Source organism: Sus scrofa, chromosome Y (genome assembly GCF_054392235.1).
Source record: "Sus scrofa isolate SSC_HxYL_T2T_F1_AM1 chromosome Y, Sscrofa_HxYL_maternal_Yorkshire_Landrace_v2.0, whole genome shotgun sequence".
NCBI lineage: Eukaryota > Metazoa > Chordata > Mammalia > Artiodactyla > Suidae > Sus > Sus scrofa.
Window position 1 is genome coordinate 7,598,581 of NC_139402.1, and position 13,745 is coordinate 7,612,325.

General features: G+C 50.9%; 1 protein-coding gene across 12 annotated transcripts in view; it reads left to right on the plus strand.

The window, feature by feature from the left end:
• STS (steroid sulfatase) overlaps positions 1-13,745 on the plus strand; it is a 209,823-nt gene that overhangs the window by 99,582 nt on the left and 96,496 nt on the right. For all 12 annotated transcript variants that reach the window (XR_014836017.1, XM_085008991.1, XM_085008995.1 and 9 more), the window contains 4 exons: positions 4,979-5,119; positions 7,160-7,281; positions 7,370-7,492; positions 9,863-10,286. Coding sequence is in view for 11 of the 12 variants with exons in the window: in XM_085008991.1 (XP_084865117.1) it covers positions 4,983-5,119; positions 7,160-7,281; positions 7,370-7,492; positions 9,863-10,286 (806 nt within the window). In the remaining variant the exon portion in view is untranslated. The remainder of the gene's footprint in view (positions 1-4,978; positions 5,120-7,159; positions 7,282-7,369; positions 7,493-9,862; positions 10,287-13,745) is intronic.

The following is a 13,745-nucleotide window of genomic DNA, read 5'->3' on the forward strand; positions in this document are numbered from 1 at the left end:
CAACTAGATGCAGGTTTGATCCCTGGCTTCATGCAGTGGGTTAAGGATCTGGCGTTGCTGTGATCGGTGGTATAGGTTGCAGACGTGGCTTGGATCCCACAGCGTTGCTGTGGCTGTGGTATAGGCCAGCAGCTGCAGCTCCAGTTCGACCCCTGGCCTGGGTATTTCTATATGCTGCCAGTGCAGCCCTAAAAAGCAAAAAAAAAAAAAAAAAAAATCCAACAAACCACCAAACAAACGAACAAAAATTGAAAATTTCTTCCATATCTAGCTGAAGGGAAATAATAATAATAACTCAGGCTGTGATGATATGTTTTTAGTGGAAGTATGTATAGAAAATCCAGCTCATATAAATATGCAGTCCGAAAAGGAGAACTATGTTAACAGCTTTTTGGATCATTGTAAATATTCTTTGATATTGCACCAAAATTTGGCAAGTGGTAGGGTTGTATTTTTTTTTGTTTGTTTTAATTTTTTATCTTTATACAGTTTCTAAAGGTTACGTCCATTTGCAGTTAAAACCAAATATTGGGGTTTCCCATCGCGGCTCAGTGGTTAACGAACCTGACCAGCATCCATGAGGATGCAGGTTCGATTCCTGACCTTGCTCAGTGGGTTAAGGATCTGGCGTTGCTGTGAGTTGTGGTGTAGGTTGAAGACGTGGCTCAGATCCCATGTTGGTGTGGCTGTGGTGTAGGCTGGCCGCTTTAGCTCTGATTCGACCCCTAGCCTGGGAACCTCCATATGCCATGGGTGTGGCCCTAAAAAGACAAAAAACAAAAAAACAAATACTGGCTATATTCCCCGTGTTGTGGAATATATTCTTGAGCCAGTCTTACACCCAGTAATTTATGTCTTCCACTCCCTCACTCTTGGAGGAATTCTTTTATTTAACTGAGTAGAGTTGGCCTCTTGGTCTTGTGCCGTTGACTTTGGTGCTTGTCAGCTAGCTGCTGTGCACCTGCTGCCTCTGGTCCAGTTTGGAAGAAGAGGAACCTTCCCATCTGAATCCACAGAATTCGTCTTCACTCATTTGCTCAGTCACCAAACGTTGGCTATTTGATGTCAGAGGGCATGTTCCTGGAGAGGCATGTACCAAGGTGCTCCTGGGGACCTTCAGGTGGCACCAGGCCACTGCCATGGGACAATGGGTGTAGACCAAGAGCCAGGTGGTCCTGTGGGGCACATGCATATGGGAACCTCTGTGTTCCAGAGGCCCTTCAGTCAGAGTCAAGACCAGAAGAGAGAATGGAGGTCCAGCCATGCTCGTAAGGTCCTCCGAGAGCCAGCAAGGACCAGAGGATGGAGTGATGAGTTTTGGCTCCTGGAGTGAGGGCCAGAGAGGGTGAAATTGCAGGCATTGGCAGAGAGGTGTGGAAGCAGGAAGGTGGCTCAGGTGTGAGAGCCCAGTCCTGGGGGTGGAGGGTGGGAGGTCCCAGCTTCCAGCACAGGTGGGAAGGAATGAAGAAGGACCTGGATGTGCAGCTTGGCCTGGGGCTATGCTGTGTCTCCTGCAAACATCCCTGCTGCCCTCTGGGGTGGGGTACGGCCAGGCCTGTTCCTGGCCGGGCAGCCTGTGCCAGGTCGGGCAGCCTGTTCAACAAGCCCACTGCTCCTGCCTTCTAAACTCTGGCTCTGAACTGAGAGGGGAGGGGCAGGGGTTGGGGCAGCAGAACTGCTGGAGGGAGAAGAGAAGCAAAGAAGAAAATGAACCGGAAAGCGAGCGTCTTCCTATTCAAGAGAGCATCTGAATCCAAGGAAGTCAGGCTCCAGCTGGAAGCGTGGACCTCATGCAGGAGATGTGCTGAGAAAGACAGGAAATGGCAAGTCAGTGGCAAAGCAGGAGCTGACCGGGCAGGATTGCTTAACAGGGTGCCCACCTGCCTGTTGACAGAGAAGGCAGCCAGAAGGCTGGTTTTAGCCGCACTGAACCCACCACCCAAAAGCTGTAGGTACCTCTGAAGGTGGCTGGGGAATGAGGATGATATGCACGGGCTGCAGGTGCTGCTTTAGGAGGGCTCTGAGTTCTGGATGCAGCTCAGGGCTGCGGGAAGGGAAAGGAAGAAGTAGGAGAACGTGTGTCACACAGCTCTTTCCAATCCTCCAGCCCCAGCCAGAAGGACCCACACCCCGAGCAGGAGTTGAACGGCTTCCTCAAGGGAGAAGCAAGCCCACAAGAACAGAATCCCACGTGGGTCCAGCCATTTGGAGTCTCCAAAGGCCAAGGCCAGCCTGCCCCCTGGTCCCTCTAGGCTGAGAGCTATGACAGCCCCTCCCCCCATGTGTACAGACCTTTGAGCTGGCTCCCTGCACAGCTCCCTCTTGCAAAGGTGGACCTGCCTCCAGGGGAACATCGCAGCCCCTGACATTGCAGACAGAAACATGCCAAGGGCTGTTCTGTGTTGTGGGATGGAGCCGTGAGCTGTACAGACACACAGCACGGCATCCACCTTGTTCATGGACCCATGAATCGCTTTCCTATGACACCATAGCCTGTGACCACCCCCTCTGTGGCTTTGGACAACACACACACACACACACACACACCACACATTTATCTCATAGTTCTGCAGGTCAGGGGTCTGAGATGGGTCCTAGGGGCTAAAATCAAGGTGTCAGCAGAGCTGCCTCGTTCTGGAGGCTCCAGGGGATGGTGTTTTGTGGAGGCTGCCTGCATCCCACGGCTTGTGGACCCACGTCTCTGGTCTCCATTTGCTTTTGCCATCATGTCCCTGTCCCTTGCTCTGTGGTCTGATATCCCTCAGCCTTTCATGTCCAAGGACAGTATTGGGGTCCATCAGAAAACCCAGCCTCCTTTTCTCATCTCAAATCTTTAAGTCCCTGTGGCCATGTAGGTAAGACAGACACGGATGCCTGGGATGCGGGTATGGACATCTGTGGGGGCAGGGCCGTCACTGGGTGTCCTGCCCCAGGTGAGCTTAAGCATCATGAAGAAGGAGGTGCAGTCAAAGAACAAGGAGGACCAGCGTCAGGTGGCGGGATTGGCATCCAGCTGTGCTCCTGTGTAGTCTCCTCAGACGAAACCATCACAGGATTCCTGCTCCGCATGGGCATCACACCTCTGGCCAAGCCCCCGGCTCCAGTGGGGTCTGCTGCCCCAGATCCCTCCCAGCCCCTGATGGCTTCCTGAAGCTGTGCATTCTGCCAAGGTCTTCTCTGGCTTGTGAAAGCCCTGAGTTTTCTCAGGGTGAGCGAGGGCACAGGCCAGCTCATCCTCCAGTCTGGCTCCTTGATCCTTCCCCATGGGCAATAACCCCCGGCCCCAAGAGGATCAGCCTGAGGATGCTTCTGCCCCAAGCTGTTCAGACGCTGGCAGGTCCTATCTCTTCCTGGGGGTCCACTGGGCAGCTCATGAGGGTATCAGCGAAGGAGCTCAGGTGTGTGCCCTCCAGCGGCACCTGCCCCCGTCCGCATCCCAAGTCTTCTTGCTGGATGTTCTTAAAAGAGGTGATGTGGGCAGAGCAACTGTGTGTCGCAATGGCAGCTGGAAAGGATGGAGGCTTCCCTTCCTCCCAGGTGTTTGCTGCCACCTGTGAACCCCCAGAGCTGCCCCAGGCTGTGACCTTTGTGTCTCGCTGAGTTCAGAAAGGTTGGCATCGTGCCGACGTCCACATGTTCCCCTTTTACCAGCTGCTGCACTGACCCTCACAGCTCTTGGTAGAAAGGACTTGAGGCTGATGAGTGAATGGTTCTGATGGGCCTGTGTTTCCAAGGTCCCGGCAAAGAACTTCGAGCTGCTGGCAGAGCCCGCCTTTCTCAAAGAGGTGGTTCTGTTTTCCTTTTTTTTTTTTTTTTTTTTTTTTTGTCTTTTTGTTGTTGTTGTTGTTGTTGCTATTTCTTGGGCCGCTCCCGCGGCATATGGAGGTTCCCAAGCTAGGGGTCTAGTCGGAGCTGTAGCCACTGGCCTACGCCAGAGCCACAGCAACGCGGGATCCGAGCCGCATCTGCAACCTACACCACAGCCCACGGCAACTCTGGATCGTTAACCCACTGAGCAGGGGCAGGGACCGAACCCGCAACCTCATGGTTCCTAGTCGGATTCATTAACCACTGCGTCACGATGGGAACTCCTGTTTTCCTTTTTTTAAAAATTACTTAATGAATTTTATTACATTTATTGGTGTACAACAGTCATCACAACCAAATTTTACAGTATTTCCATCAGACACCCAGTGCATCCCCCTACCCCCCCAACCTGTCTCCTTTGGAAACCATAAGTTTTTCAAAGTCTTTGAGTCATTATCTGTTCTGTAAAGTTCGTTGTGTCTTTTTTTTAGATTTCATGTGTCAGTGATAGCATTTGATGTTGGTGTCTCATTGTCTGACTGACTTCACTTAGCATGATCATTTCTAGGTCCATCCATGTTGCTGCAAATGCCATTATTTCGTTCCTTTTAATGGCTGAGTAATATTCCATTGTGTATATGGCCCGCATCTTCATTATCCTTTTTTCAAAGGTCTTTTTAGGGCCATTCGTGGGGTATATGGAAGTTCCCAGCTAGGGGCTGAATCAGAGCTGCAGCTGCCAGTCACAGCCACAGCCACACAGGACCTGAACCGCATCTGTGACCTATGCCGTGGCTTGGAGAAACCCCAGATCCTTAACCCCCTGAGCGAGGCCAGGGATCAAACCCACACTTCTGGATACTAGTAGGATTCATTTCCACTGAGCCATGACAGGAACGCCTGTTTTCCGTTTTCTAGACAGAGCTTCATTTTGTTTTGGGGTGGGTAGGGGAGGTGACTGCTACCCACAGAGAAAGAAATGTTTGTTTTTGAAACAGATGCATAGAAGGCAGATACAGTTCTGCCCAGTATGGCACGGACACTTTGGAGCCCACCTGGTCCAGGGTGGGCAGATCTTGAGGGAGGAGGTGGGGGCGTGTCCCCCAGAGTAGGAACTTGGGCCACCTGCCGCCAGCATCCCTCACGTCTCCCTTCCCCTTGCCCTTTGCAGGAAGATGAGGATCTTCTGCCTTCTGCTGCTGGTCCTTGGTGAGGCCTGGAGCCATGTAACCCCAAGACCCAACTTCGTGCTGCTGATGGCTGATGACCTTGGCATCGGGGATCCTGGCTGCTATGGAAACAAGACCCTCAGGTTGGGTGATGGGTGAACCCAGGGCTCCCTTCACAGGCCACTCTCCTGTGATGAGGCACACATGATCACAGAACACCAGCCACGTGGACATGTTTAAAGCCCTCCCCCTCCCCAAATGCATACCTTACTGGCTGTGCGACGTTCCATGGACACACATGGGTCTTAGTCGGCGCATGTGGGGATTTCACCTTGAACTTGAAAGTTGGATGAATTCACATGGTTCCCTTCAAAGATACCCAGTGTAATTCTTTCTCCTTCGCCCCTACGGTTGGGCTTTTTCTCACCTCCTCACTTTTCCCTCCCTTTGGTTCCTATCTCCTACGCTATCTTCGGTTAAGGGCCCCTGGCTCTGTTTCCATTGCCACCCCATCCTCTCCCCGCCTGTCAACTCTCGTTCCATACCTCCCTCCACCCTCTGGCCCAGGCTGTGCTGCACCATCAGCTGGCTGGGGAGAGATGTCACGTTGGCTGATGACAGCAGGACTTTTCAAGGGCCAGGTGACAGCAAGGGTAGGAAAACCCCCATGGGAACCAGACTTGGGGACCCAAGAGGGTGTTTGGTTTTTCAGCCCCGGGCGTGGGGCATTCTGGTTTAGAAGCCAGGTCTGTCCTGGTGCCATGGAATGTTGGCTTTCAGGAAGCAGTTGCCCTTGAGGGTCTCGGGAAAACATTGATATAACCGTGGAGGCTCATGTTACAAAGGATCGAGGCCGGTGGAACGAGAGGAGAGAGTGACCTCCCCTGGAATTTCCTTCTAAGATCTACGAATCATTATCCGAAGTGGGGGAGGGGCCTGGCGCTGGGGACCTCAGGGTCTGGTTTGTTTTCCCTGCTGTTCACTCCATATCCTCTTCTTCCATACCATGTGACCACGGGCCATGGGAAGCGTGTTGCATGGTTGCATGTCAGCTCCAACAAGCACAAAGTAAAGTATCCTCTTGGGGAGGAGCTGGCCTGCAGGACAGCTAAGTGTATCTCAGGTCCAATCCGAGTCTGTGCACCAAAAGTTGCTGATGTTTATTTTTTTAATTTTAATTTTTTGGCCATCCGCATGTGGAAGTTCCCAGGCCAGGGGTCGAACCTGTGCCATAACAGTGACAACACCAGACCCTTTTAAATCTGCTGAGCCACACGGGAACTCCTACCTGTTACTCTTAAAATATGTGCTTACTTATGACATTTGTTAGATTTTTTAAAACTCATGTGCAAGGAAGGAGTTTGTGTAGTGCTCCATGGGTACCAACCCAACTAGGATCTGTGAGGATGTGGATTTGATCCCTGGCCTCACTCAGTGGGTTAAGGACGTGGTGTTGCTGTAAGCTGTGGTGTACGCCAGCAGCGGTAGCTCTGATTCAGCCCCTAGTCTGGGAACATCTGTATGGCTCTAAAAAGAAAAATTAAAAAAAATAAAAACTGTTAAGTGTAACAAGCCGGGAGCCAACGGGGTGGCATCTTTGACGACACATTATGTTTCCACCTGGGCATCTGTCCCTTCCTCCTGGACCCCATGCACCCATTTGTTACTGTTTCCCGGTAAATGCACATGCCCCCCCCATCCATCCTTGCTTGCTTCTTCTGGGGGTCCTATCGCCCCTTCTCCCTGGGGCATGTGGAAATTAGGCAGAGCCTTCAGAGAGGTAGGAGCCTGGCTGTGGTTGGGAACAGAAGACTTGGGCTGCCCCCACATGCTTCTCGCTGGGAGCCCAGCATTCACAGGCAGGAGAGGAGTGAGAGCCTGATCCACCTGCTTCCCCCTGTCCTCACAGCAGCCAGTTCTCAGCACTTGATTCCTCTCTCAGAGACCAGGAGCTCAGAGCCCCTGAGAGAGTGGACGGGCCCCTGAGGAGGTCATAGTCCATCATCACGTGGTTTTCTGGTGACTCTGAATTTCAGTGCCGTGTCGCCTCCCTGCTTTCTGCCCCTCACCTGCCACCTGCAGCCCTGGGTTTCCCCGGATCCCTGAGAAGTGACCTGCTGGACAAAGTCTCCAGAACGCTTCCTTTCTGAGGTCATGAACATGACTTGAGTCTTTTGTTCCAGGACTCCCAATATTGACCGCTTGGCTGGAGGGGGAGTGAAGCTCACGCAACACCTCGCGGCTGCGCCCCTGTGCACCCCCAGCAGGGCGGCCTTCCTGACGGGCCGGTACCCCATCCGATCAGGTAACTTCCTGGCTCCTTCACAGCAGCCTGGACCAGCTCCCAGTCTGAACGTTTCTCCCATCTTAATGGTGCATCTTTTCTGGCTCAGGAATGGCAGCTCAGAACCAGGTGGGAGTTTTCATCTTCTCGGCCTCTTCGGGGGGGCTTCCCCCAAGTGAAATTACCTTCGCCAAGCTTCTGAAGAGTCAAGGCTACACAACAGCTCTGATAGGTAGGGGCTGCTGAGGGGGCACTCGAGGGCCTGCATGGGTGAGGGGGAGAGGGGAGGGCAGGACAGCAGCTGCCTTAAGGATCACGTGGCTGACACAGTTGGCACAATGGAAAACAGAGGTGAGATGATTTCAATTCTAAATTCAAATGCCAGGCATCCACATGAAGTATTTGCATGTGTAGATGTGTGTCCTTATTTGTGTGTGTGTGGATGGATGGATGGATAGATGGATGGATGGATGGATGGATGGGTGATAGATAGGTCATGATCAACAGACAGGTAGGTGGGCAGATGGATGTGTGGAGAGTTGGGAAGTAGATGCCAAAGGTGATAGGGACAGGGATAGATAGCTTAATAGATGAGGCGGATGACAGGTGAGTCAATGGATGGTGAATGGTGGGTGGATGGGTGGTTGATGGATGGTGCATGGGTGGATATATGGGTGATGGATGGACGGTGGGTGGGTGAAAAGTGGGTGCTAGATGCCTGGATGGATGGTAGATGATGGATGGATGAGTGGTGGATGGATGGGTAGATGGATGTGGGTGAATAATGGATGGATGGATGGGTGGATAGGTGAATAGTGAATGAATGGGTGGTTGATGGATGGCTGGTGGGTGAATAGAGGGTACTTGGATAATTGGTGGATGAATGGGTGGTGGGTGGATACATGGTGGATGGATGAATGGTGGCGGATAAATTGTGGATGGGTGGATGGATGGATCAATGGTGGATGGGTGGTGGAGGGATGGATGGTGGGTGAGTAGGGGGTGCTAGATGCATGGATAGTAGGTGGATGGATGGGTGGTAGATGGGTGGGTGTTGGGTGAGTGGGTGGTAGATGGATAGATGGCTGGGTGGATGGTGGTTGGGTGGGTCGATGGTGGGTGGATGGATGGTGGGTGGGTACGTCAATGGGTGATGGATGAATGGTGGGTGAATAGTGGATGCTGGATGGATGAATGTTCATGGATGCATGGTGGATGGATGGGTGGGTGGATGGATGGTTGGGTGGATGGTAGATAAGTGGTGGATGGATGGATGTGGGTGAATAGTGGGTGCTAGATGCATGGATAGCCGGTGGAGGGGTGGGTGGTGGATGGGTGGGTGGATGGGTGATGGTTGGGTGGGTCGATGGTGGATGGATGGACAGTGGTTGTTGGATGAATGGTGGACGGCGGATGAATGCATGGATGAATGGGTAGATGGTTGGAGGAAAGGGTGGATGGATGGTGGGTGGATGGATGGGTGGTGGTTGTATAGTTGGTGGATAGATGGATGAATGGTGGATGCTTAGGTGGTGGGTGGATGGGTGGATTGATGGATGAATGGTGAATAGATAGGTGGTGGATGGATGGTGGGTGAATAGTGGGTGCTAGATGCCTGAATAGTAGATGATGGATGGATGGGTGGTGGATGGAAGGGTGGTGGATGGATGGGTGGGTGGGTGGATGGTAGGTGGTGGGTGGATGGATGGTAAATAGATGGTGGGTGGACAGATGAATGGATGGATGGCAGTTGGATGGGTGGATGAATCATGGATGCGATAGAAAGATGAGACATACAATCGATAACAAAGAAGTGGATATAGTTATGCACGTAAAACAGAGCATACAAAAATACACATACATACCACGACGTTGATAAAGATGTTCATCTTACGTTTCAGACTTTGTCTGGGTTGACATTCCCATTAATTTTATTCCTGAGAAAGGAGTGATTCCTCCTCCCTTTTCACTTGATGGCTTGGGTCTGTGCCGGTCATTAGACAAATCTTAGAAGATCTCATAGGACCCAATGGCCATTCTCTTTGTTCCCATGTCTCGTCCTAAAACCACCATCACTTTTCTCTTGTGTGAGACGCTCACGAATTCAGTGGGATAGTTCCCATTTGATAAGAAATGTTCACACGTGTTTAAATGAATTGCCAAATTACCAGTATGATCTCCTCGTGCCTCATGGGTAGCTTTTGGTGTGAGAATTCATTTCCACTTTTAACATCCAAGGGACAAAACCAGGTTGGTCCTAAGATTTTCGTTTAAGGAAATGACTTAAAAAAAAAAAAAAACCAACAAAAAACAAAACCAGAACTCCTGCCCTGGAAAAACATTGGCATTCATATCGTTTTGTCTCTTACTGATTGAGTCTGTTGGGTGTCTGTTTTCTTTGGGTTTTTTTTTTCCCATTCCCGAATGCCTTGTTTTCTGCCAGAGAGATTAGTTCTCTGCCCTCATATTTGTGACAAGGAAGTGAAAACAGTAGGATAGAGTTTGGCTGGTGGAAATGCAGGAAGATCCTGCTTTTCCACATGTGGGCGTCAGATGTCAGGTGTTGCTGGGGACTGAACAGGCCACCTGTTTTTCTGCTCAGGGAAGTGGCACCTCGGCACCAACTGTCACAACAGCAGCGACTTCTGTCACCACCCCTTAAGCCACGGCTTCGACTATTTCCACGGGATCCCTGTGACCAACCTGCGGGATTGCAAGCCGGGAGAAGGCAGCGTGTTCACCACAGCCTTCCGGCTGCTGGTCTTCATACCGCTGCAGGTCCTCGCGCTGGCGCTGCTCACCCTGGCGGGGCTCCGGTGGCTGGGGCTCTTCCGCGTGCCCCCCGCCCTCATCTTCAGCCTCCTCTTCCTGGCCGCCCTGGTCCTGGGCCTCCTGCTCTGCTTCCTGCACTTTTTCCGGCCCCTCAACTGCTTCCTGATGAGGAATCATGACATCACTCAGCAGCCCATGTCCTACGACAACCTCACTCAGAGGCTGACGGCGGACGCAGTCCGCTTTATCCAACGGTGGGTACCGCCTTCGTCCCCAGGCCGCCTGGGACGCGTGGCACGCTCTTCCGGGTATTGACGTGGAGGTGGAGGGGGCCGGGGTGGTCCTTCTGTGCTGGGTGGGATTCTCCAGCCAGGTTCTCCCAAGGACGGATGTGGAAAACGAGATGGCACGTGTGGAAGGGGACTTAGGAGATGCTGTGCCCAGGGTCTCCCCAGAGATGCTTTGCCCACTTCGGGCATGTCTTGTGTGACAGCATCTGCGGGGTGATCATGGGACCCTCGGGGGATCACCCCAGTCTTGACTATGCGGGCGTGTGCCCAAGAGAGAGGAGGCAAGTGTGCATCCTTGACTCCAGAGGATGTTCTTGTGACAGAAGCAGCATGGGGAGAACCAGAATATTCCTGGCACATTGCCGAGCAAAACAGCTCTGTGTCTCGACTTGGTGAAGCCTGTGATGTTTTGGGCAGGTCTTTAGGGCTTCTTTAGTTTGGGGGTTGCAATCAGCAAAACTGAGGGATTGACAGCAGTCTATCAGGACCACTTGTTGCTAAAAACAAGCAAAATTGTTCTGTTCCCTTTGGAACTTTATTATTATTATTTTTAATGGCTGCACTCGCAGCCTGTGGAGATTCCCAAGCTAGGGGTCTCACATTGGAGCTGTAGCGGCCAGCCTGTACCACAGCCACAGCAGCGCCAGGTCCGAGCCAAGTCTGCGAGCTATACCACCAAGGCAACGCTGGATCCTTTAACCCACTGAGTGGGACCAGGGGTCAAACCCAAGTCCTTGTGGAGGTCAGTTGGGATTGTTACCTTTGGAACAATTGTTACCCTTTGGAAGCTTAGAAGACAGTCCTTTGTAGAAAGGTGGAAACTTGGTCTGATTGTCATACCTGTGGTCTTGGTGTCTGCTTGCTCTGCCCATGAGAGCTGGTCGGTTTTGACAGGACATTGGAGAGACCTAGCAAGAAGGCGTGAGGACGGACGTCCTTCGATTCTGGGAGGAGGGGGAGATGCTAAGGCAGCCCCCACATTCATGAACATCTGATGTCTGTGATTTCACACATGCAGATGCTGTTGGTGCCCATGGTGAGCTTAACCGGCAGCCTGCACAGCCAGACGTGGGCATCACTGGGGCGGCCGCCCACATCCTGAGCACGGCACGTGGTTCAGAACTGTCCCTGGTGGGATTGCCTCTGTGGTGCCAAATAGAATAGGCTCGTTAGGACTTTCCGCAGTGAACCAAGGGAGGAAGACAGAAGAAGCTCTTCCCCTCTAGGTGTGAAGTTGTGATTCATCTGACTTTGGGTAGCAAGATCCCCACGGATGCTGAAGGTTGCCTGTCTTACCTGGAGAAATTCCCACTAGCGGTTCTCAGGTCAGAATGTGCATCTCCATTTTAATAAGCTCCCTGAGCGTTCCAAATTGGGTGTCCCATAGAACACGCCGAGAAGTATCGGAACATCCACGGGTTTTTGCTCTTAGAGGATATGCCGCCATTGTTCAGTTGCCTGGATTTTTCGAGAAGGTGATGCTGACATGATCTCATGCAAAAGCTTTCAAACTTTGTGGATAGACATTTGACACCCTCCTCCACTCAGATGTCATACACAGATATTTCACGAACACAGACGTTTCTGGAAATGACTGCTCTCCTGATAGAGGGAGCACTTCTCCAGATCCCACCCAGGAGTGCGAGTACTGGGTCATCTGGTAGTTCTGTATTTAGTTTTCTGAGATACTTTCCATCCTGGTCTCCGTTGTGGCTGCACCAACTTACATGCCCACCAACAGTGTAGGAGGGTTCCCTTTTCTCCACACCCTCTCCAGCATTTGTTATTTGTAGAATGTTTGATGATGGCCACTCTTCCCCCTGGGAGATGGTACCTCATTGTGGTCTTGATTTACATGTCTCTAATCAACCAGCTTATCTTGATGATATGCAGGTTTCTGCAGTTCTCGGCTAGACCTAGAAGTTTAGGATGTTCTAGCGCCACCATAGTTGGAGGTTATTGCTACTGAGTTATTTTTAGACGGTTTGGTCTTCAAGTAGGGGATTCTGGCATACATGGCTCTTACCCATGTTGAAGCATTGCATCAGTGGTCAGTATTAGTAAAAATGTTACCACGTGCATACCATGATTCCATTCATAAAAAAACTTGTAACATACATTATCTGAGGTTTCAAAGATTTAAAGTATTTAGGGAGTTCCCATTGTGGCTCAGCAAGTTAAGAACCCGACATAGTATCCATGAGGATGCAGGTTTGATCCCTGGCCTCCCTCCGTGGGTTAAGGATCTGGCATTGCTGAGAGCTGTGGTGTAGGTTGCAGATGCGGCTCAGATCTGGTGTTGCTGTACCAGCTGCAGCTCTGATGCGACCCCTAGCCTGGGAACCTCCATATGCTGCAGGTACAGCCTTTAAAAAAAAAAAAAAAAAAAAAGCTCTCTAGGTAAAGTCATTCTTGGGTCACACTGTCATCTTGTGTTACAGTCAGTATCTAGATTGCTGGACATTTTGTCCAAGGATCTGGAGAGAACTGCTTTAATATGGCACCAAAGAATCATATCAAATGGTGATACCATATTTATAAAAATTTTCCCAAGACTTTGAAGATAATTTTATAGGTGTTATCTCATTGACCTGAATACCCTGAATCCTTTAGGCAGTGCTCACCACCTCTGGGAGAAATGGATTTAGGGTTACTCAGAAGAAGGAAAACCTGGTCCAAGCAGACTCTGTCTGTGAAACTTATACGTGTTTTTTTGAATCAAAATTTGCTGGTGAAACCAGTGCCTTATTTCAATGTATTAATATCAAAGATATTTTGTGGGTGCACAGCTCCCCCTCAGTTCATGTGTCAAAGGCAATTCGGAAAATGATTGAAACTCTCATTTCTAAAATCCGTATTCTTGGGAGTTCCCGTCATGGTTCAGTGGGATAAGAACCCGATTGGTACCCATGAGGATAAGGGGTTGATCCCTGGCCTCCCTCAGTGAGTTAAGGATCCAGCGATGCCACAAGCTGCAGCATAGATCACAGATATGGCTCAGATCTGGTATTGCCATGGCGGTGGTGTAGACCAGTAGCTGCAGCTCTGATTTGATCCCTAGCCTGGGAATTTCCATATGCCACAGGTACAGCCCTAAAATCCTTAAAAAATAAAAATAATAAAATTTCTCTTCTCTCTCTGAGCCTTGTGGCTGAAATGATGTATACCCAAGGGTTTGTTCTGGAGACGTTAAGTTGGGATGTGAAGACAGGAATGACAGAGGCATAAGTGGAAAATGCTTCTCTGGTTTGTGAGTGTCTCAGATGAGGTCTGCTCAGCCAGGGTGGGTACGTGCCCCAGGATTACAAGCGTGTATTTCCGAGTCGAGGAGAGTGATGGTTTAGAATGTATAACCATGCACGCCACGGTCCTTCATCCTGATTTACACTTTTCAGGATAAAATCGATCTTGGGAAGCTGCCTG